At 41.9% G+C, this 24,624-nt stretch overlaps 1 protein-coding gene across 1 annotated transcript in view; it reads right to left on the reverse strand.

Annotated features, from left to right (window-relative positions):
• The window catches only part of SLC16A10 (solute carrier family 16 member 10), a 48,547-nt gene that overhangs the window by 22,088 nt on the left and 1,835 nt on the right, over positions 1-24,624 (reverse strand). Inside the window, exon 2 of the mRNA XM_077301934.1 lies at positions 1,926-2,070. Coding sequence (XP_077158049.1) covers positions 1,926-2,070 — 145 coding nt within the window. The remainder of the gene's footprint in view (positions 1-1,925; positions 2,071-24,624) is intronic.

Consider the following 24,624-nt stretch of genomic DNA (forward strand, 5'->3'; position numbering starts at 1 on the left):
TATAGCAGAAGGTCAGATAAAAAAAAATTATAAACAGATAAAACAGTAATACACTGAAAGAGCTTACTTCTGGCTTTACATTTAGCAGATATTGGAATGCACTTCCCTTACTTACAAGACCTTTGGAATATAATAAAGGGCAAAGGAGTTATTTATGGGTAACCTCATGAAACTGGCAATCTAGAATGACGTGTTGAGTTATACCTGGTGAGTTTACAGAACAGCCTCTCCTGAAATGGAACCAACTGATACATCCCAACAAATACATCTGAGGGGAGAAGATGGCCAACATAAAAGCTCTGCGGTAGAAAGGGTTATCTAAATTAGGGAAGTAATCAGCCAACCTTCCAGGCTGAATTTGTAAACCAGATTTAATGGGACAGCCTATATGATGTTGAGAGGACTGAAGCCTTAATCAAGGCCAATAATAAATGAAGAGAAAGAAGCAGCAAGAAAGACTGGATAATTATCAGCATTCAGGTTGTTCATTAGTATGTGAAACTGAGATAAAGAAATCACATTTGATTCTTTTCTTCAAGTCTAGTATGAAAGATGATCCTGAAGATGCTTATGTCAGCATGCGACACAAAAGATATTTCAAAGCAAGATACATCTAGCCTCACCTCAAAGTCTGCCTCCCAAGAAACATTTGCAAGAAACATGTTTGCAAGGATATTGTGAAGACTGTTACAGGAAATTTTAGCTTCAGGGGTATATAGAATGGATCTGGTGCAAACTAGAAACACTAAACTCACAGAGCACCTCCTCTGGATGCTTGGAGAGAAAACTCGGCTGGAAATTCACTGTGAGTTTGAACCAAGCTGCATTTTTCTAGCTAATCTTAAGTATAGAATTTTTATTACCCTCACATTTCAATGCCAATACCCCTTCCTCACTCTCTGCAAAAAGATATCAAGAGTTACACCCTCAGATTTTTTTAGCTGGTTTAGAACACATCTTGTTATCCCAGCCTCTGGGTTGGCCTTCTGCTTATCTGCTCCACAGACCAGTCTCGGCATCCCCTTCTCCCACAGGATAAGTTTCATTCCCTGACACCGCTTTGCTGCCACTGATGATACCCGTCCTTTTCTCTCAAGGAGTAGACTTGTATGCTTTGTTTTCCCCTTTTTGTTTTACTCCCAAGTAAGTAGACTTTTTTGTGTACTCTATCAGTTATTGTGCCCCTGCGTTGGGCCAGGGCCACCACAAGCCTCTGCCCCACTTGCTTGCCTGCCTTCCCTTGGGTCAAGGAGCAGCACTGGCATGCCAGAGGCAATGCTACCTCCTCCAAGCCCCATGTGCTCATTGTGCCTGTGCCAAGAGGGATGCCACTACATCCCAGCAACCTCCAAGCCTCCCGCCCCCACAACAGGTAAGGGGGGGGTTCTGACTGGCTCCCATCCTCCTGTCCCCAGCAGTCACAGAGTGGCACGGAAGGTGGTGCGCCGAAGCCTATTTTAAAAGCAGGATAGCTGCCCCAGCCATCCCCTCCTCACTGCAGGACCACTGGGAGGGGGTCCATGGGCACCCTTGCCACTGACATGGGGGGCCTTCCCAGCTTCTAGCCCACTTTTAAAGCAGATTTAACCTCTAGTTTATCATGTGGTATGATAATAACTTCCACTGTATTTAGAAAAAACAAGCAAGACCTCAGATCTGAATGGCAAGAGACTGCTCCACAGAACTTTGAGTAGATGTGAACATTGTTGTCTTGTTTTCCTCCACTGTAGATTGGCAGTATAACATGGATGAATAGACTGCACATTATTAATCAGACCCAAACTTATGTAGTAATCAGCAATACCCTCAGGATCTTAAGGATATATGGTCAGTGTTCCTGGATGCATTATTGATTTGCTGGTCAAAATTGTAATACACTGCCAGACATCTTCCATATTTGCAGAACTTAATGAATGTTGACTTACCTTACAAATGAGCTTGAAAGGAGCCCAATGAAAGCCACAGCTGCTCCAACAACAGCTACTTTTCGGCAGCCAAATATATTGGTAAATACACTGACTATGGGAGAACAGAAGAAGATCATTCCCATGGACAGGGAACTCACCCATGCTGTAGAAAAGATCAAAAACATGAGTGAATTTATTTACTATGCCACAATTCAATGACAAAATGATTAATTTACAACCTACCTTTTTATGGCAGCCTTTCTCAACTTTATTATTGAGAAACCCCTGAAACATTCTTCAAGAAACCCCATAATTAGTGTGACCATGCAGAATATAGTTGGAAAGCATAGCTGTGTGCATGCCCATCTGCCCTCCCTTCCCACGCCCTCCAGTCCCATCACTGGCCATTGTGGGGGGGGGCAGGTCAACATAACCATATATGGTCATATCACATTAAATGGTTTGATAAATTAAAAATATATTAAAAATTAACGTCCACCCAATTCAGGAAACCCTTCCAGGACCATCAGGAAACACCAGAATTTCAGGAAAGCTTGGTTGAGAAAACCTGCTCTATGCATTCCCAAGTGGTTTACATCATTCCTATCCTCACATCATCCCTGTGAGGTAGGTTAGGCTAAGAACATGTGACTAGTACAAAGGCATCTAAGCAAATGTTCAAGGCAGAGTGGGAATTCAATTCAAACCTGGATCCCCCAGATTCTAGTCTGACCACTACATCACACTGACTCTCTCAAATAGAGAAACTGTAACTCTGGGGGAACTGCAGAAAGCCTCATGGGGAAAAAACAAACTACCAACCAGCACTATGCTATTCTACTAGTTATAAAAGCCAAACACAAACTTGTTTTGAGCCTCCAGTGTTAAACTGCAAGTTGTAATTAGACACATATGCCTATCCTGCACAAACAAGATAAGCATGCCTGCAAAATTATTTGATTTATACAAAACTAGTAAAAAAGCCCATTGTATGAAGAAGACAATGGGCGCTAGCAGGTGGGGACCAGAGCGAGCGGCAGGCGAGGGACAGAGCGAGGGACAGGCTACCTGAAAGAGGAGGCGGGCGGCGGCTCCTCGGCGTCTTGTAGTTTTTGCCGAGGAGCACCAGGTGTGGTGCGCTGGGCTGCGGCGGCTCCTCTGCATTTTTTTGTTCTTCTGCGGCTTTCCCGGCGGCTCCATTGTGTTCTGGGGCCATGAGGGCAGGGAGCCGCCAGCAGCAGCGCTGTGGGCGGCTGCCGGGGCTCCCAGGGCGCCGGCTTGAAGCGGCGACAGGCTCCTCCAGGGTTTTTTTTTTTCTGCTGCCTCTCGTGGGCGCGCCGGCTTGGAGCTGCGAAAGGCTCCTACAGGGTTAATTTTTTTCTGCTGCTTGGAGTTGCGAAAGGCTCCTACAGGGTTTTTTTTTTTTCTGCTAGCTCTCGTGGGAGCGCCCGCTTGGAGCTGCGAAAGGCTCCTACAGGGTTAATTTTTTTCTGCTGCTTGGAGCTGGGAAAGGCTCCTAAAGGTTTTTTTTTTTCTGCTGCTTGGAGCTGTGAAAGGCTCCTACAGGGTTTGTTTTTTTTTCTGCTAGCTCTCGTGGGCGTGCCGGCTTGGAGCTGCGAATGGCTCCTACAGGGTTTTGTTTTCTGCTGCTTGGAGCTGGGAAAGGCTCCTTCAGGGTTTTGTTTTCTGCTGCTTGGAGCTGGGAAAGGCTCCTACAGGGTTTTTTTTTTTTCTGCTGCCTCTCGTGGGCTTGGAGCTCCTACAGGGTTTTTTTTTTTCTGCTGCTTGGAGCTGGGAAAGGCTCCTTCAGGGTTTTGTTTTCTGCTGCTTGGAGCTGGGAAAGGCTCCTACAGGGTTTTTTTTTTCTGCTGCCTCTCGTGGGCGTGCTGGCTTGGAGCTCCTACAGGGGTTTTGTTTTCTGCTGCTTGGAGCTGGGAAAGGCTCCTTCAGGGTTTTGTTTTCTGCTGCTTGGAGCTGGGAAAGGCTCCTACAGGGTTTTTTTTCCTGCTGCGTGGAGCTGTGAAAGGCTCCTACAGGGTTTTTTTTTTCTGCTAGCTCTCGTGGGCGTGCCGGCTTGGAGCTCCTACAGGGGTTTTTTTTTCTGCTGCTTGGAGCTGGGAAAGGCTCCTTCAGGGTTTTGTTTTCTGCTGCTTGGATCTGCGAAAGGCTCCTACAGGGTTTTTTTTTCTGTCTACGACGCTGTGAGCCCGCTGCGGCCGGCGGCAGAAGGCTTCCCTTCCCCCCCCCCACCCATCCACCCCCCCGAGGCTCTCTGGAGCCTTCTCTCGGCCGGCGGAGCGGGCTCGCAGCGTCCACAACGCTGCGAGGCCGCTCCGCCGGCCGAGAGAAGGCTTCCCGGCCCACCCCCCAGCCGAGGCTCTCACCAGGCGGGCCGCCATTTTCCGAGCGAGTGAAGCAGGCAATGGGGAGCCGCGCTTTGCGCGGCTCCCCATTGTCTGCTTGGGGCGGGATTGACACTCGGAGGGGCCAATCAGGAGCCGCTTCGCGGCTCCTGATTGGCCCCCCCCGAGTTTTTATCCCGGACCGGTCCCGCCCTAACTCCTCCCCACTACCCCTTACTCCTTTATACAGTCCGTGGCGCCCGTGGCGCCACGGGCTGTTTACAGATAGAAGAGTTATGTCAGTTTGAAATATGTGCCTACATTATTTTCATACCTTTGGCCTAGAACCACGAAACATCAGGACCAAAATAGCATGCAGAAATTCAAGTTTCAAAAGAATGTTGCGGTACGTTATAGACAGCATACCAAGCAAAATTAGAAAAAGAGAGCCAGTATGGTATAGTGGTTAGGACTATGATCTGGGAGACCCAGAGTTGAATCCCTACTCTACCATTAAAGCTTGGCTAATAACCCTGAGCCACTCATACACTTTCAGCCAAATTTACCTCAAAAAGTTGTGAAGATAAAACTGAAGGAGAGGAGAACATAAGCCATTTTAAAACCTCATTGTGAAAAAGGGGGATATAAAGTAAATAAAAGCCTATTTTAAAATGATGTGTTACAATAACAATTGGAGTATGTGGTACAAAGCAAAATAATGGACCTGATAATGTGTTAACCAAGAAAAACAAATTAGGAATCAACCAAGAAAATATTTACTTGACATTAAAGGAAAAAAAATCTATCCTATCAGAGGTAAGAGAAACATGACAAAGATATTGCTTGTACGAACAGCAGGAAAAGGTATATTTCCATTGCTTTGACCTGAGTGTTTGTTCAGCAGGAGAATATAAATAGTTTTACATATCTCATACCCCAGAGCACCTAGCCACAGTGATCCAAGTGAATAATAATAATAATAATATCTCTAGTGGTACCACTTTTTAAAAGATTTAAAACATAAATATCAACACAATAAAAGTTGTTAAAAGGACTGACTCCCTCAATATGAACCTGATCATCAACCCTCAGCAATGCCTTCTGGCAAAATTATCAAATCTGGTCCTCTAGTCCTGAGGTTCTTCTACAGCAGAGCTTTCCAAGAAAGCACCTAACCCTTCTATTTCCTAAAAATTTTGCGAAACAGAACTAGGCGGGACTGATTTTCAGAGGTGAAATTGTTGGGCATTTTGATTTTTGTTTTTAATGTTACTGATATATTTTTTAAGAAGCATTAACATTTTAGGGTGTTTGTGTCACCTTTTTTTTTGGGGGGGGGGAGATAGCCATGGTAGGAAAGTTATAAGTACAAGCATGTAAATGCAAATTTATTCTTAAATTAATTATATTATTTTTGTCTACCCATACCCATAATACAGTCTTTTATCTACAGATGTATTAAATTTAAAAACCCTCCTAAAAGGTTATGCTGTAAGTACAAGATTTTTTTAAATTCTCAGAACAAAATATCATCTTCCAAGAACAAATGTCTAACAAGGACAAATTGGCAATGTAATATGGCCTCCCAGGGACACTTCAGGACAAACCCCCCCCCCCTCAACCATCTCAACTGGACTCACTATTGGGAATTAAGTTCTGACCATGCAATTTCCAGAGCATGTCTGCAACAAGACCCATAAGGGGGCCAAGGATTTATAACCCACCATTCTCACTGAAACTAAAGGCAAATCCTATGAAAACAATCAGACAGCATACGGTATCCAACAGTGCAACAGAACTAGGATTATAATAGTTAAGAAAAACAATGCAAAAGAAAAAAGTATCAGTCATTATTCAACAATACAAAAGAAGAGTTGGTTCTTATATGCCGCTTTTCTATACAAGAAGGAGTCTCAAAGTGGCTTACATTCACTTTCCCTTTCCTCTCCCCACAACAGACACCCTGTGAGATAGGTGAAGTTGAGAGAGCCCTGATATTACTGCTTGGTCAGAACAGCTTTATCAGTGCTGTGGTTGAGCCCAATGTCACCCAGCTGGCTGCATGTCGAGGAGGAGGGAAGAATCAAACCTGGTTTGCCACTATACCAAGCTGGCTTTTTACTTTTTGTGAAGAATTACAAAAGTAGGAGACAGTTGGGTAAGAGATTTTACATCCAGCAAACACTAAAATATAACACTGTTACTTTTGCCCTCCTGAAACATTCTATTATACTACATCACTATTCCCTTAATAAAAATGCCCTGAAAAAATTTGTTCTAAACAAAATCTACTGAATAATAATGCACAGGAACCATCCAGGGCAGAGTCTGCACTTACTTTCTTTATTCCATTGTCAATCCTGTTGAATTCAGATCGCTTTGAACTCAGGTCTTCCTCTCTCCCCCCCTTCCCCATTGAAACAGGAAAGTCTTCTGCACGTGGTTAGGGAGGCTCAGAAGCTGGGGGGGAGCCAAGCCTCTTTCTTTTCTTGAAGGGGGGAGGGGAGAGGAGCCAGGCAGGGAGCCTCTTTCTTTTCTTGGAGGGGAGGGGGAGAGGATCGAAAAAGGTAGGGGAGGGAGGAAAAATCTAGGACCGACAGAAGTTGAGAGAAATTAGGGGCTTCTCCTTTAAGGCAAGCGTGTCACATGACCAGGTGTAGACTCTCAGAGGTTCTCTACCATGGAGCTTTCTTTCCCAAGCTGGATATTCAGGATTAAAAGCAGTCTGAGATATCACACAATAAAGGTAGGGTCATTCCATATCAATCCTTGCTGCAGAAGGAAAATTAAAACCGCCCAAAATCCAAACGGAAATTGCATTCTGTGTAGAGGGCAGGGACTGAATCAATCTGGGGTTAGAATAAAAGCTCCATGCAGTTTACACCCAGGCCTCCTAAACCAGGCCATTCCACAAAGTGGGAGTCAGAACAGAGAAGACAGCTGTCAATTTTACTCAGTTTTATTTATTTTATTTATATTCATACTTCTATACCACCCGTCACGACAGGTCGTCTCAAGGCAATTTACACATAAAAACAGTAAAAATACAGCATAAAAGCCCATAAAAACCCTCAATTTTACAAAACCTAAGAATAACACCAAGAGAAACATGATGCCATAATTTCTTCAGCCCAGTCACTGTTCCAGCCAGATCAGTTGCATGGCAGCACATTTAGAAGCTGTTGCAACAGAACACAGGAAGAGGGGGGTGCCTTCAAATACATGGGTCCAAAGCTATGAAAGGCTTTGTAGGTAATAAACATTACCCTGATCCAGGCCGACAGTCAGAAAAATTTTAGGGGGGGGGGGAGAATGAGTACAGGGGTGGGAAGCAACTTGGTGTAGTGGTTAGGAGTGCAGACTTCTAATCTGGTGAGCCGGGTTTAATTCCCCACTCCCCCACGTGCAGCCAGTTGAGTGATCTTGGGCTCCCCACGGCGCTGATAAAACTGTTCCGACCGGGCTCTCTCAGCCTCACCCCACCTCACAGGGTGTCTGTTGTGGTGATTGTAAGCCACTTTGAGACTCCTTTGTGTAGAGAAAACTGGCATATAAGAACTCTTCATCATTATTTAGCTTATGTATTTACACTTTAAAATTTATTTACCAGTACTATCTATTTATATTTATTTATTATTGGTTTCATATACTGCATGCAGAGCAGGCTCAGGGTGGTTCTCTATTTAAGACTCATGACTTACATGGTATAAAACATGAGAGACCTAAAATGGAATAGGGAGATCTCCCGGAATTACAAGTAATCATCCTAAGAGAGAGATCACTTCACCTGGATGCTCCCTCTACATGCCCTTCAGAGGCAGAGTACTTCAGAGGCTAGTATATGGTATTATATCTAATTAGGGATGTCAGTCCCCAGTTGGGCCCTGGAGATCTCCCAGTTTGGTGCCTTTCCCTCCCTTCTGAGGTTTATGAAACTGGGGGAAATCCTTCCTAAATAAATAAAATAAAATAAAAAGTCTCTTCTTTCTGTATGGCTTTATTGCAGGATCCAACCAAATGGATTTCTAGATATTTTCTGTTTTCTCTGCAGAGCCAAAGGCCGGGGTATACTTTTAAACAATTTCATTTCATAGAGGTATTGAAGTACCAATTCATTTACAAGTGAGAGGAACAACCACTGAAGAAAATTCACCTTGAAAATGGGAGATATCTAGAAATCCATTTTGGTTGGATCCTGCAATAATTTTATACCCTTTAGGCTTCCCGCCAAGCAACCTGATTGGCTCTTAACAGGGCCTTGCAATTGGATTATAAACAATGTAATTTATTGGCTATAGCAGACAAGTAGAAGTGGTTGTTGATGGGTTACATTACAATCCTTGCATTAGAACAATAGCAAACATAGTTCAATGTCCACATGTACAACAACAGGATTAACAGTTTATTTTGAGTATTTTTGCCCCCCTTGCTCCTACAGAGGACCCAATCAATAGTAAGCATGCATTTATCCATTTACTGAATGATCTGACCATGGAGAAGTTAGTCTAGAGAGAAAGGAAAAACCTCCAAATAAGAATGATCACAAAATACAAGTAAACAATTACCTATTTTGAAATATTAGCAATAGTGAGGAAAAAAATATTTTCTAAGATATATTATCTTTTTAGATTTACACAGCAATTAGGAAAAAAATAAAACTATATATTAGGGATCTGAAATCTATAATTAAACCTGAGTTTTGAATATCACCATTGAAAAATGACTTAATATTGTTAGTATATCTGATGAAAATATGATCAAAATACAATACAATAAATAAAAATGTTTTATCAGTGGCATCTAGCCTCTCATTAATCAAGGTGATTGCTGGATTTGTAGAGTTGCTGATATATTTTATATAGATGTAGTTGTGATGTGATGTAGTATAGCTAAAGAATTCAAGATTATTTCTAGATCTATTAAGAGTTACCCTTCCTCCCCTAGATCCCTGCTGTGTGAGAGCTGCCCCTGCTGGTGAGTTCATCAACCAGGGAAGTGCAAAATAAAATTCCTGAGCCATACATATAACTGAAACATGTATTCTTGGGTTATTCTGTGTTTACAGAACAAAAATAGGAGTGGGGTTTATAGAATTTTCCAGAATTATGGAAAAAAACAAGCAAAAATTGGATAGATAGAGCAAGAGATCTTTCTGCGGTCTGGGCAAGTATTTTTACAGTAAATACTACCAAATTTCCACGGAACCAAAACACCCTCTCCTCTAAAAACTCTCCCCTAAATTTGAATGGGATTGAATAAAAAGGTCCACTTGTATGGATCCCTGAACAAGGTGTCCCCAGTCAACCCGGTTTCCACGGGGGGGGGGGGGAGTAGACCCATAAATCTAGATTCTTTTATTTTTTTAAAAACCTCAAACAGGTATAGGGATATCCGGGATTTTAAATTATGTTATTGGTGACCCCAGACATTTGGAAAAGCATACTTCTACTAAGAAGGTTAAATAGACTGGCAGAACCTTGGGAGGCAACTGGTAAAACCATGATTCCTAAAAGCTATAGGATATCACTTCCAGATTTTCCCCAGAAGTGATACTATACTGTGCATGACGCTGGCAGTTTTAAAAAGATAGGGCCATTCCACACCCGTTAAAAAGTGAAATCCTTACCATTTGTAAATGCCATTTTTTTTGGCGTTTTGCACAACATCGTGAACATCCAGTTAACATCTGCAAATCAGTTGCTACATCCTCTATTTTATAGCACTTGCAGGGAAATCCACAAAACTGGATTACTCCTGTAAAGTAGCATGAACAGGATGAATGCAGCCAGCAAGACACTCACACAAGACATGTGCGTTACTAAAGTGGCTGAGGTAGCAAGTTTTCCAGCTCCAATGCAGCCCTCAAGCCCGCCTCCCTCTCTCTTCACCTGGAATGGGGCTTTCTTCTTTTTGGAAACTGCCTGGACCAACAAATAGTCGCACAATCGCCCAGGCTGAGGAAAAAACAAATTATTCCCCACCAGTTTGCCCACCATAGCTGGAGGCTGCTAATCATATGCACTGTTAGAGTATTGGACATGGCGTCAAGAATACCAGCACTTGACCTCTGGTTGGCCACTGTGAGAAGAAGACAGCAAGACTACATGGGCCACTTGTCAGATTCAGTGGGACTCTCCTTCTATACCTTTCCCTATGCACTTTATTTGGAAGTGTCAGAAATTATCCTTTGAGGTTCCTAGGCCGCATGGTAAGTACTGAAGAATGCCATTATAGCAAATGCTGTAAAAATCTGCCAGTAACAGCCACCAGAGGGGGCAACAAGCAATCACTCAGCTGAATGCAGCCTGAGGTTCACTTGCATTGTTGAAGTTGTCAAAAGCTCATGAACATTACAGATTAGAAAGATGGGGATCAGGTCCCATTGCCCCTAAACAAATGAAGAATAAAACCAAGTTGGTATTAAATACATAGCCCCATAGACATTCTTAATATCTGAAATTCTACAGAAAATTGATGGTCAGGTTTATTCCCCGAGTAACCAAATAGCATATTTTCTAAAGCTGGTGTTAAATTATATATATAAACCTAAATGAGACTAAGGCAGGTAAACATATTTGAGCTACATTAAAGAAATCTTATGTCAAGATATACAATGTGAGTCTGAAGAACACAAATGAAGTCAAGTCAACATTTCCTCCTGTGAATAATAAAGAAGCCATAGATCGGTGGTTCTCAAATTTTCACAGTGGTCGCAGCAAGGTGAGCAGCTTGGCCGGGGGGGGGGGGCGCTGCCACTGTTGCCACTCCCCCTGCAGGCACCTGTGCTCAGCCACTGGCCACTCCCAGCAGTGCCTCCAGCGCAGTCTCCCACCTGGCTCTCCAGGTGGCGGCACAGCTCGGCAGGACAAGAGGCAGAACTGATCTGAGAAACCCCGGAAAAAAAACAATTTATATACAATCATGAACAATGGATCTTCATGCCATTGGTCAGTTTCGGTTTAATTTATGTGAAAGAACACTTGCACAATTTTATGGTTGCAGTAACCACAACATGAGGAACTGTACTAATGGGTCACGGCATTAGGAAGGTTGAGAACCACTGCCGTAGATAGTTACTAGCAAAACTTTGTGACATTTTGAGTTCTACTTCACCTTACTACATCTCTATTGGTCAGTTTGTTTGGAATTGAATGCCACCGTTGAACATCAAGTATCAATCTAGGAAAGCCAACCTCTACCTGGGACCTGGAGATCCCTCAGAATTACAGCTAATCTCCAGACCACAGACATGCTTTGGAGGGCAGACTCTATGGCATTGTACCCCACTGAGGTGCCTGCCCTTTCCAGGCTCAATTCTGATGGGGCAAGTAAGTATTTTCTTTGCAGATCATTTCTTGTTTTGTAAATTGCATCCAGGGAATCCTGATACTTATTTTTTCACCTTTGGTCACATATAGATAACATACTTCTGAGGCAAGGATTGAAAATAGTATAGCTGGCAACTTGTTTAAGAGCATTTTTTTTAAGGAAGCAATTGTTTCACTAAGTATCAAGTTACTTTTGTAAGCACTTTGTTAAGAGCATTTAAGTTCTTTTGTTACTTTCTCAAGGAAAACAACTCTCATCATTAAGACAAAGTTACTTCTTCAAGCATTTTGTGAAGAACAGTAGCTCTATTTTAAGAAAAAAGAAACACATCTCCTTACTAAGACAAGAAGCTTTTTGCTATTACTTTAAGTAATAAATTATGTTTTGCCCCACACAACATTGTTGATTTGAATTTTGCAAGGGGAAAAGAAGCTCACCAAGATTTTAAATATCCATATCCATAGTTCCTCTATATATTTTGGAAACTGCCCGGGGGGTGGAGCGTGTCCAGGGTGCCCAAGCTCCAAACCGAACCAATCAGGGTGCAGATGGCCCCTACAGCTCCCAGCCTCCCTGATGGCCCACTCACCTCTCCGCCAGCCTGGCCGCAGATGCGCCAGGCTGCCACCGCTCACACTTCCCTGCCGCCCTGCGGCTCCATGCGGCCACCCATGGTGGCAAGCAGGAGCTGATGCACACACCGCAAATCAGGCACGTCCAGAGGAAGGGAGCTGATGACAAGGCGGCAGCAGGGGGCAAGAACTGCCGGTCCAACTTGATGGGCCCAGAGGCAGAGAGCGGCGGCTGCCAGCAGGCCCATTAAGGAGCCCAGCAATGTGCAGCCGGTGGGGGGAAAGAGCCACCACCCTTCAACTACATGGTGCCGCAGGCAGACAGCCACATCACACAGCAGGGCCCCAGAGCGCCACATGGACGCGATTGCACCTCAGGAGGCTCCTGTTCCACCGCCCCTGCCAACCCTGCACCCAAGACGGCTGTGCTGCCACCACCACTCTATGCTCCAAGGTAGGTGCCGCCAGCAGCACACAGCTCCAGGAAATATTTTATAAATGTATTGAAAATGTCTACAGCTGTTTACATAACTGCTTTTCATCAGGTGTGTCCCAAAATTGAAAAGTTTGCTACAAACTTTCACAAAGCTGAGTCAGATGCTGCTAGACTACAACTTCATCAGGACATGTTTTTGGATATTGCAAGGGAGCAGAAAGTTAAAACTTTCAGCTCTTCATGGCATGATTGATCTGTTCAGTGCAGAACAAGGAAAATGTCTACATAAACTACTACCAGAATTAGCTAAATTTATCAGAATAAGTTTAAAGTAGGGGGAAAGGAGGACTTGGGTAACTACCAACTCGTCAGCTTGACATCTATAGCTGGCAAAATTTTAGAACACATAATAAGTTGGTCCTTGAGCACCTAGAGCAGATGGCTGCGATTACTAAGAGTCAACAGGGCTTTCTCAAGAACAAGTCAGACTAACCTTATCACTTTTTTGGAGAAAGTTATTACCTTACTGGATTAGGGGGAATGCTGTGGATATAGTTTATCTCGATTTCAGTAAAGCATTTTATAAGGTTCCACATGATATTCTTGTTGACAAGTTGGTAAAATGTGGTCTGGATCCTATTACTGTTAAGTGGATTGATAACTGGTTGACAGATCACACCCAAAGTGTGCTTGTTAATGATTTGTCATCCTTTTGGAGAGGAGTGAAAATTGGAGTGCTTCAGGGATCTGTCCGGGGTCCTGTTGTTCAGCATATTCATAAATGATTTCAATGAAGGAATAGAGGGGGGGGGGCTTATTAAATTTGCTGATGATACTAAAGTGGGAGGGGTAGCAAACAGAGCAAAAGACAGAATCAGGATACAGGATGATTTTGACAGGCTGGAAAACTGGAGTCAAGTGAATAAAATGTATTTCAAAAGTGAAAAATGTGAAGTTCTGAATTTAGGTAAAAAGGTAAAGGTATCCCCTGTGCAAGCACCGGGTCATGCCTGACCCTTGGGGTGACACCCTCTAGCATTTTCATGGCAGACTCAATCCGGGGTGGTTTCCCAGTGCTTTCCCCAGTCATTACCGTTTACCCCCCAGCAAGCTGGGTACTCATTTTACTGACCTTTAGAAGGATGGAAGGCTGAGTCAACCTTGAGCCAGCTGCTGGGATTGAACTCTCAACCTCATGGGCAAAGCTTTCAGACTGCATGTCAGCTGCCTTACCACTCTGTGCCACAAGAGGCTCTAATTTAGATAGGAAATATCAAATGCATCATTATAGGATTGGGGGGGGGGGGAGACCTGTCTTAGCAATAGTAGGTGCAAAAAGGATCTAGGGGTCTTAGTTCTATACACCGAATATGAGTCAGCAGTGTGACTCAGTGGCTAAAAAGGCAAATGGGATTTTTTTTTTTTGGCTGTATTAAAAGTAGTGTAGTGTCCAGGTCACGTGAGGTGATTTTACTCCACTCTGGTTAGACCCCACTTAGAGTACTCACTTGGACTCCCCACCACCACATTGACTTTCTCAAAGGTTCTCAATAGTGTTTTTATAATAGGTTCTTAAAATGGTTATGTTTCACAGATACTAAACAATGTATTGTATTTCTCTAGTAAATTTGCAGTATAAAGGGACAAATAGACTTAACTCCACTTGTCAGTTTCACCTCTGCAGAGAATTACCTGATTTTGACTTTCTGGGGAAGTAGAGGGAAAGGTTGATAATTTTACTTCTTCATGCTAGCTTTTAATGAGAATTGATTAATCAGTACTTAACATGGAACTTTCATTGGGCATTGGAGCTGGAAAACTTTTTATAACTGGTCACAAATAGGAATCAAGTGCCCATTGTACTGTATTTATCCTTGATAGATTTAATTTTAGGGAAATAAAGAGATATTACTGCATTAAAGAAATAAATTTAACACAATTTTAAATGTAAATTGTTTCTATACTTGCTTTTTAATTCCTTTGTGATTTTGATCCTGTAATAGAAAATAGCATATGCTGATGAGGAAATTATTAGGGTCCTTTTGAAAATGGTGTATTGATTTATTGACTAGTGTGACTAATAAACATGAGAAAATAAGCTTGCAATGTTCAGTATATATTTATTGAAGTTTGATTTTCATGTCCTCAAAGGAAAATTAGAAGGACATATACTTCCAAGAGTACATAGCCTGGAAAGTTCTTTGTAAGTAAAACAGAATGTACTGTTCGTTTTTACCAGGGTTTACCTGTTCTTGCATAACACTACTCAGCCTTATTAATATTTTCTTTGCTTTTGTCTTACATGTATGTGTACAATCACTCAATGCTTTATTTTTTCACTAAAGCTGAAAGATAGAAAACACCAGTGACTAGTTGTACAGACAACAAGCCAGACAAGATTTCTGAAAGGAATATGCAGAAAAAGAGAAGAGCTGTTTTTTGTACCCTGATTTTCTGTACCCTAAGGAGTAAAAGCAGCTTGCAATTGCCTAACCTTCCCCTCCCCTTAAGAGGCACCTTGTGAGGTAGGTGGAGCTGAGAAAGCACTGAGAACTGTAATTGACCCAGTGTTACCCAGCTGGCTGCATGTGGACTAGTGGGGAATTAAACCCAGTTTTCCAGATTAGAGGCTGTCACTCTTAACTACTACACCAAGTTGGTAGAATTCCACCCTGACACCTTGTTGCAACATAGAAATCTACAGTTTATCACTTTTCCCCCTTTGCATGAATTATATTGTTGCTTTTTTTGTCAATTACTTGTATACTACTGTGTTTTGTAACTCAGGTTTTTTTTCAGTCTGGGTTGTATTTTTTCTGTTGTTCTTACTGCATTGTTATAAATGCCTTGAGTCCCAGTGAAAAAGTTGGAATATAAATTAATAAAGACATGACTAATAAGATTTTGAGAAACTGAAGAGATTAGGATTAGGTTTTATAGCAGTGATAAGTAGAGAAATTGCCATTAAAATATGGAATGTCAAAGGCTGAAAAATAAGCCTCACTTTAAAGCTAAAGAAATCTTGTCAAGGCCCAAGTTATATAGTGCAACACCTCATTTTTTCAGTCCTGAAATAGGTGTGCATTAAAACATCCTTGTTCATAAGCATAATATATAGACAAAAATGTAGTTCACCCTTTCAGCAAGAACAACATAAGGGGTACCCAACATACTGCCAATATAGGGAAACCTGAGAAGGAGGATCCCAGTTATCTCCCCCCTCTAGCTACATATCCCTTTCCTACTAATTAGGCCCCCTAAAGTTATGTTAGAGGTGAGGGTGAAACAGTAGAAATCACCCTTCCTTTTCCCCATTAGACCAGGCTTTCTCAACCAGGGTTTCATGAAACCCTGGGGTTTCTTGACCACCCTGGTAAGGTTTCCCAAATGGGGAGTTAATGTTTTATATATTTTTTAATTTGTTAAACATTTATTCAGTGACTAGCCTGAAAGCCTGTTGCATCCAGGAACGCAACGGGCACTAGCGGTGGGTTCCTCGACCTACCGTTGTGGCTAGCAGTGGGGCTAACGGCTCGGCAGGTGAGCAGTGGGGCGTCACGCTGTCAGCTGGGGCAACAGCCCCACAGATGGTCAGGCTGGCATGCAGTGGCTGAACTGGTAGCCCCACTGACAGATGGGGCAATGGCCAGTCAGCCCACTGTGGCTGCTTTCAGCGGATCAATCAGCAACGAAGGCACAGTACCATGGAAGCGGTACCCTCCTCTTTGGCCAGGCAGTATCTGGCTGCAAGGCTGGCTGAGGGCCTCATGGCCAGCTTCTAGAGACGAGCGGTCTAGGAGCCAGCCGAATCCAGGTTCACCCAGCTTTGCCTGTGCAGGCGGAAGCACAGGCCGGACACCCAAATGTGTCCTGGACAGCACTTTGCCCACAGTAGCTTTTCAGAAATGTTAAGAGCCACCAATGGTAAGGATATGACCATATATATTCATGTTGACCCACCCGCCTTCCACTCAAAATGGCCAACGATTGGTCTGGAGGGTCTGGGAAGGGATGGGGCCTAAGGTGGGCATGTACACAGCTATACTTCCTAAGCAATTCTGCATGATCACACCACTTCTGAGGTTTCCCAAAGCCTGAAGAACGTTTCAGGGGTTTCTCAGTGGTAAAAAAGTTGAGGAAGGCTGCCTAGACTGTTATTCAACCAGATGTCTCTAAGAATTCTATTCAAAGGTCCAAACCCCCCCTTTTTTTTACATTGGCCTCTTAAAGCATATAATTTAATGTTTTTTTTCTACCACCTCTCATTCCCTATCCTACTAAACAACTGTCCTCAGTTTCCACCATTAAACAGGCACAGAGAGAATCAAACTTTGTAGAAAGGTTCTAAGAGCATTCAGAAGCTGAATAGTAGCTAGTGTTCTTAGTCCATTAGAGATTTTACACATAATTCCCCTCTAGAAAGTCTCAGTTTTTCATACAATGGCCCTTATAACATTGCTTTGGAATTTTTCAATATTTATAATGGAAGCAATTTTAGCAAAATACAAGAGCAAAATACTGTGGCTGAGTAGTACTTTACTCTGTTTCAATTATACATCTATAAAACCAAGTGATTGTGTGATTAAGCATTCTGTGATCATCTAAAGGCCACAGATAGGACTTATCACAGTTTATAGTAATTACAATTAAAACAGCAAGCCAGTGTTTGACCCTCATGTTTTTATATGCTTAAACTCAAAATGCATATCTCTGAAAGCTTATACCCAGGAAATATTGTCAGTCTCTAAGGTGCTACTAGACTTGAATCTAACTGTTCAAATAATCATATCATTGATGTGGGGAGGACACATTGTTTTAAGTGCCTATACATTCTAATGTAAACTTAGGCAGACTGTAACTGGGGGGGGGGGGGGCAGGAAGGGTTGTATCAGTGCTTTGCCCTTGGGGCCTAGGGAAATACTGATTGCCACTTTGGGGTCGGGAGGTGAATTTCCTCCAGGCCAGTCTGGCCCAGGATTCTGGCTTTCGGTGGTGGGGGAAGGATCATCAGCATGAAATTGAGATTACTGTGGATGGGCAGGTAGTTGTGAGTTTCCTGTATTATGCAGGGGGTTGAACAAGATGAGTATGGAGGTTCCTTCCAACTCCATGATTCTATGATTCTAATGGTAAGCACAAGAACAGAAAGCCATGTTCTAAATTCCAAATTACCACAGGATATCCTTGGTTTGCAAAGTTGTGCTTTCAATGGATCAACAGCTGAAGCCAGCATGCCTCCCAATCTCCCTTCCCCCCTTCTGCTATTTAAACAGTGCAATCTTGCACTAATTCTGCATAGAACTGCATTGTACATTACTTGAGTCTTATTGATCTCCCTACACTTCTATCATCACTTTTTTCATGTCTTCTCTTAGGGCACAACTGCATATGTCTCCTACTAGGGGAACTACATATGCTTTCCTCAGCAGGAATAAAATTTTCAGCAGGCCAAAGGCACAAAAGAAACTCCTGCTGTATTGGGCTTTAAACTACAGGAACTGCACAGTTTTAAAATAGTCTTTAAAAATAATTATAGAACTACATGCAATGCATAGTTTAGTGCTTAAATTCATAGACTAAGGATCTTGTATTCTTTATTACATGCAGTTATTTCAGGCACTTAAGTAAAAACAAAACATTACAACAGTCATCGCAAGAAGCCCAGCAAGTCTCTACAGCTGCAACAGTCAAGTACACTATCAACTCAGGCTCCAAGGTAGGGGAACAGACAAGGTAGAGCAGAGAAATGGGGAGTGAAGAGAATCTGAAGAGAATCTTCAGTCCTCACAGTTTTTGGAGAAATGTTCAGGATCGCATTCCATTTTGGAATACCCTTCCATTCAGTAATGGGGTATGCACACTAGCAGTTCAATGAATTCCATGTTGAAAGCAGCAATATGGTGAATACCCCATGCTGAGCATCCTTGCCACTGGGTCTCTGAGTAGTGCAGATGAAAACATCTACAATGATTTAATTTACTTATTTATTGTCTACCCTTCTCACTTGGACTCAAGACAGATTACACAGAATAATCGATGGATGGGACAGTCAATAAACAATGCAATAGGATTTGGGTTGTAGAACCAACCAGAAATCTAAAAATAGAACTGGAAGCCATACATAGAAGTAAACATCATATCAATGTCTTTAATAGTTATTCCAACTAATATTGAATAATTTAGTACAGTGCAATTCCATTGCCTGCACAGAAGAGTTCTTTTGAATAATTCAGTTTCCATAGTTTGTGGAAAGTCATGAGGAGCCTTCCTGGCCTCCTCGGGTGGGTTGTTCCACATAATGAGGGCCACAATGGAGAAAGTACATGTAAGGGTAGTTGTTACCTAAAATAGACCCATCTCCCAAATTTATGAAGGAGAACTAGCAAACCTAGGGGACAAATAAGCAATGCGAAAGGGGCAACAAATGAGATACTCCACCAGTATATATGAGGAGGGTATCTGGTCAGAAATCTTAGGCAGAGGCAGTTCTTAAAATTAAGAAATAGGATTTTTATTAAAACAAATAAAAAAGGTCCCTAAGCACAACAATACAGATAAAAGTAAAGCAATTATTGGGTGTGACAGGGGTAAAATTAAGTTTAAATAAAATTATATTTTCCATCCAATGAGAAAAGAAGGAGTTTGGAAACAACTGTCCACCAGCAAGCTGGGCTTTATGTAAGGAAGAGCCAAACACAAAACCAGCGATGGCTTGTCTCTGCTCTCTTTTTATGGCAAGTTTTGTACCTTGGGGGCTAGGGGCAAGGCATGGAGACCCTAAGACAAAGCCTGGCAGGATTAATTGAGCTATGTCAAAGGAACAAAGGGCTAATTAATGGGCAAACCAGACTTTATCAAATGGGCTGTTGGGGAACCTCCAGAATTAATTTAAGTCTCTGGGAGGCTTCTAGGCCATTGGCCATACCTGCATTTTGGTGGAAGGGGAGTCCAGGTGTGGAGAATCCTCTGCTAATGGGATTTTGATATGCCAGAGATTAAAGGACAGAAGGAAGTTGCCAGAAAGATTACTTCAAATAGAAGCAAAAACAACCCATCAGCCGAAGATATTTGCTTATATTGTTTGAATAAAGTTTTTGCCATCACCAGCTTGAAAACTACTTCTGTCTACAGAAAGATTATTTCAGCAGGAAGAGACATTAAAGTAAAACACTACAGGGTCATTGAAAAGATTAGCCACTGGTCCAGGTGTTGTCCTATTCCTAGTCCCGTGTGCAGATTAATTGCATCACTCCTCTGACAGCCAGGAAACTTCTTATATGAGAGAGGCTTCACAAAGAGCCAGCTTTGGGCTTATTTCTGACACAAAATGCTTTCTGGGTAGGCTTTCTTGGCCTGACCTGTCTCACTTATAGTGAACCAAAAATAAAACGCAAGACTACAGCTGTTTTCCTCTTTGCACAGCAAAGGGCATACCTGAGGTGGATTACAGTTGTCAATTTTGCCCACTTAAAGATTGGTACTTGCAGAAGACCCTGCTCTGATGAGTGAAGCTGTTGCGGTTGGGCATTGGGGGTCTTGCAGATATGAGGTCCAAAACCATAAAGGATTTTGCATATGATAGGTCATATCTCAAATTGAGCCTATTAACCGATAGGCAGCCAATGAATGTCTCCAGGATGGTAGAGATATACATTATCCATCTAGTCTAGCTTCTAATAATAGCTGAGCCACAACATGCTCCAAACTGCATCAACTAGAGTTTCTGAATTGATTTTGAACAAAGAACAATGTTCAGTCCTTGCAGTAGTCTAGTTTCGATGTGAAGACCAGTGCATTAGGCCACAACTGCAATTGCAACCAGTCCAGTTTTGCATTAAGGAACACAAACATACCTCCACTCTTTCCTTTCTATACTAGTGGCTTGTAGGTTCCTCAATAGAAAAGTACACATACTGTTTTGTCAGGTCTTAATATTATAGTAAGGCATTAAATTCAAGCTCTTTCTATCTTGGCCGACACAGTCCAACTATAGATGTCAAAGAACAATTATATCTGAAAGACCCATGAGAGAAATATCTTGTGCTCAAGTCTTCCTATTAGCATTCTGCAGTGACATGAAATGACTGTGCTCAATTTAGCCCCGGCTCCAACCCATATTTAAGTAATACCTTTTCATAGTGTGTACTTCAGGAAAGGTATAAACCTCTCACATACAGGGTTTGTCCAATTTTTCCTTTTGGCAGCAATACCTCACTGGCTGCCACATCAGAAGATCCCTGACAGGGAACTGCCTTTGGCAGCTAACAAGTACTGCATATATAAGTGGTATTTTGTAATGCTTTGATCTCAGTTGTATATTCCAGAAATTGTTCAATAGCTATATTAAAGATTTTTTAAAGTGAAGGCTTATGGCACAGTTAAACATTTCAGAATACTTACAATTTTGACAACTGTGCAAGCTTTTAGAACTTTGATAAGAACACTTCCACCCCAAATCAGAGCAATTATCCCAAGATTACTGCTTATTAATTCATTTATCCTCTTCAGTGAACAAAAATAATGGGGATTAGGTTGGCTTCACCTTTTGTGAAGTTCATGCTCAGTTTCAACCAGACGCTTGCAGTCATCATAATTAATTATAACAGGAAGACATACTAATTGGATTAAATTATACAAGTAACAATTTCCTTACCTTCTGAAAGCAGATGTTCACTGTAGATCTCCCAAAACAGACTAAGGTAGTAAATTATAAGTACCAGAAGTTGCAATAGATTTCTCAACTTCCTTCTAGGTTCAAAATGTTCAAAGCATACACAATATGGGCTAGCGCCTGCTACTCAGTCAGGAAAAAAATGCATACATTTGAAATTCAAGAGCAAACCTCAATACTGTGGAACAATTTATTGAAGTTATTTTGAGATAAACTGTTTTAAAGAAGTCTCAGAAAGACCCTTGACAGTAATACTTCCTTGAAGTACATCCCATTATTTCAAATTTGCTCTTTCTTCTCTAACTAGTTTTGCTCAGTTATTTATGAGCTCAAGCCATGCAAGCACAAACACTGGACTGGGATTCATTGGCCTTCTGCATATCAAGAGCTTCCTGAAAGTCCTGGTCCTCAGTAGGACACTCTCTACAGTGGCTCATATTTTTTTGATACAACTGAGAACTATCCTTGATTCTGCTTTTAATGGAACAAAGAAAGTTATAGATTGCCAAATGTCATCCAAAACAAAAACACATCGCTTATCCCAATGAAAAACATATTTGAAAAGCTGCATATAGTCAAACAATGCCATTGTTGAACTAGGTTTTTTAAACTGAAGATTTCAACACTAATTTGAAAAACAAACCTGTAAATAATAACACAAGAAAAGCCATCTTGGATCAGAGCAATGGTCCATTTAGTCTAGCATCCTGTCTTACATAGTTGTCAACCAGTTCCTCTGGATGGCCACCTGCACATAGAGACCAGGTCACTTCCTAGCTCTGGGATTCAGAGGTTAACTGCCTCTGAATGTGAAGGTTCCCTTTAGTCACCAAGACTGATAGCCATTGATAGATGTATCCTCCAAGGATCTATCCAACCCTGCTTTAAAGCTGTTTATTCCTGTAGTCATCACTACATCCTCTGGCAGCAAATTCAGTGTTTTAATCCCTCCCTGTGTAATGTAGCATTTCCTTTTGTTTGTCCTGAACCTACAGCCTATCAGTTTAATTGGATGCTCGAGTTCTAATATTCTGGGAGACAGCCACCCCATACATATTTTGAGGACTGATGCATTTTAACTACCATATGTATCAACCATTTTGTCTGTCACACTATAACTGATCCACAGTGTGTGGATCAGTTAAAAAATAATATTAATATACTAATTTGTATCTGACATTTTCACATAAAAGCTGCTTTAACTGCTAAAGACAAAATAGTGAAGTTAGAGCCTTAGAGATCTGAAGTCCCAATTTGGCAACAGCTTTATTGGGAGACGGGCAAACAGAGTTTGATTCAACTCTTCCTCAGCAAGAACTCCCATTAAGAAACTTTGCCACTTTCCCTTCCCAGTGCAGTGCACCCCATCTAGAGAGTCTCAGCTCCTTATTTCTTTATTTCCTGTGTACCACATCTCATGTTGCTCCAAAGGATCTGCAGTAAGAACAAGCTTGCAAAGTTCCCTTCCTTGATAAAGTCATAGAAGACAGCTGCATTCAGTGCCTAAATGGATCCTCCATGCTCAGAGGAAGTAATCCACTAAATAACAACAATGGAGAGACTTAGCCTCCACATTTTGATTGCAGACATTCTAGAAGCATCTGGGTGGTATTCTGAGAAACAGGATCCTGGAATAGATGGGCTATTTGCCATATGTACCACAGTTACTTATAATTTTCATGTGATCCATTTGCAGAAAGTCTGGATCCAACTCAATGCCTTTTTAGACTCATCTCCCACAGTCCTAAGTGAGAATAATAATAGTATGCCATACAGGGCTGTTGGCAAGAGCAAATAATAACTTTCAGCCCAGCCTTGGGCATGCTTACATGGAAGAAAGCTCAATTTAGTTAACTAAAACTTACTCCCTAGAAAGCATACAGTAGCAAGAAGTTTAAAATGCCACAAATAAATCCATTGCAGTAACTGGAAATTATGCAGTAATCTGTGAAGTTTAACAGCTGGTGCAGATACTACCATTCTATTGATACAGAAAATTATATAATTCAAGGATAACACAGGCTAAGTAGCTTAAGTGAAAGACTGGTTATATTAATATCCAATAAACATGTCAAAACTTCCTTTGTTTTAAAGGGATGTGCACTGCAATGCTCCATTTCCAGTACATCCTGGGGTGGCCAAACTCTGGCTTTCCAGATGTGCTGGCAGGGGCTAATGGGAACTGTAATCCACAGATATCTGGAGAGACACAGTTTGTCCATCCCTGGCCACTCCACATGTGCTACCCTCTACTAAGGATTGAAAGTAACTGACATTTTTTACCAGCACTACCTCTTTTGGAAGGCTTGAAGAAAGGAAATACCAATGTGGCCATTTTCTTATCAGTACGCTGTGCTTGCCTGTGCCATATGCTACTTCTACAACATGCGTGACTTTGCATACCTACTTTTCCAGGTAGAACACATACCCATATCTGTAAATATTAACTTGGTCCCCACCTACAGTTTCCACAAGCACAAAGGAGAGTAGTATTCTTCAATTTCCCCTTCCTACAGTAGCCCCAAGCTCAAGCTGAAACACAAATATAAGTTGTTGTTGTTAGGTGTGAAGTCGTGTCCAACCCATCGCGACCCCATGGACAATGATCCTCTAGGCCTTCCTGTCCTCTACCATTCCCTGGAGTCCATTTAAGCTTACAATAAGTAGTAGCCCCAAATATAAGCTAGAAGATGGTTGTCTCCCATAAACAGCAAAAACTTTCCCCACTCAAACCCATGGAAATTTTAAGCAGGATCCAAGCTAATTTTAAGAAAAGTAAGGGAACACAAGACATTCTGTGGCCCTTCTATGAGCACCCTAGGACATCTAGGAGCAACAGGGACTGCAAGTTGTACACTTTCCTAGCAGTAATGAGAGACCTGGCAGCTTGTCTAGTCTGATAATTAATTAATAAGCTCATGTATCCAAACGGATTCAACTCTGCCCTTTCAAAGACAGTGGGCTTGCTCTGTGTCCTTATATTGGGCTTTGTTGCTTAAAGGGAAAACCAAACTCCAGGAAAAAATTGGGAGAGGGAAACAAGACTGAATAAGACAGATAGGATCTTGATAGAACTTGGACGTTTAAGAATAAATTTTAATTGTAGGTATATTATTTGGGGAAGGGGCTTGATTGGGACTCAGACCTCACCTCTAATTTGTATTCAGTTTGTGACCTTGGGCAAGTCGCTGTTTTCTCAGCTTTGCTAGTATAGTGTATATACTGAAAAGATAAACAATACTGAATGTAAGATGAAACTCCAAATGTTATTTAAACATTGACTAGATGTAACTGTAACTGGTATGTCAGCATAAGGTAACCCTTATTTTTCTCATAGCATGCCTGGGGGGGGGGGGAACTAGTCTTG

Source organism: Paroedura picta, chromosome 1 (genome assembly GCF_049243985.1).
Source record: "Paroedura picta isolate Pp20150507F chromosome 1, Ppicta_v3.0, whole genome shotgun sequence".
Lineage (NCBI taxonomy): Eukaryota > Metazoa > Chordata > Lepidosauria > Squamata > Gekkonidae > Paroedura > Paroedura picta.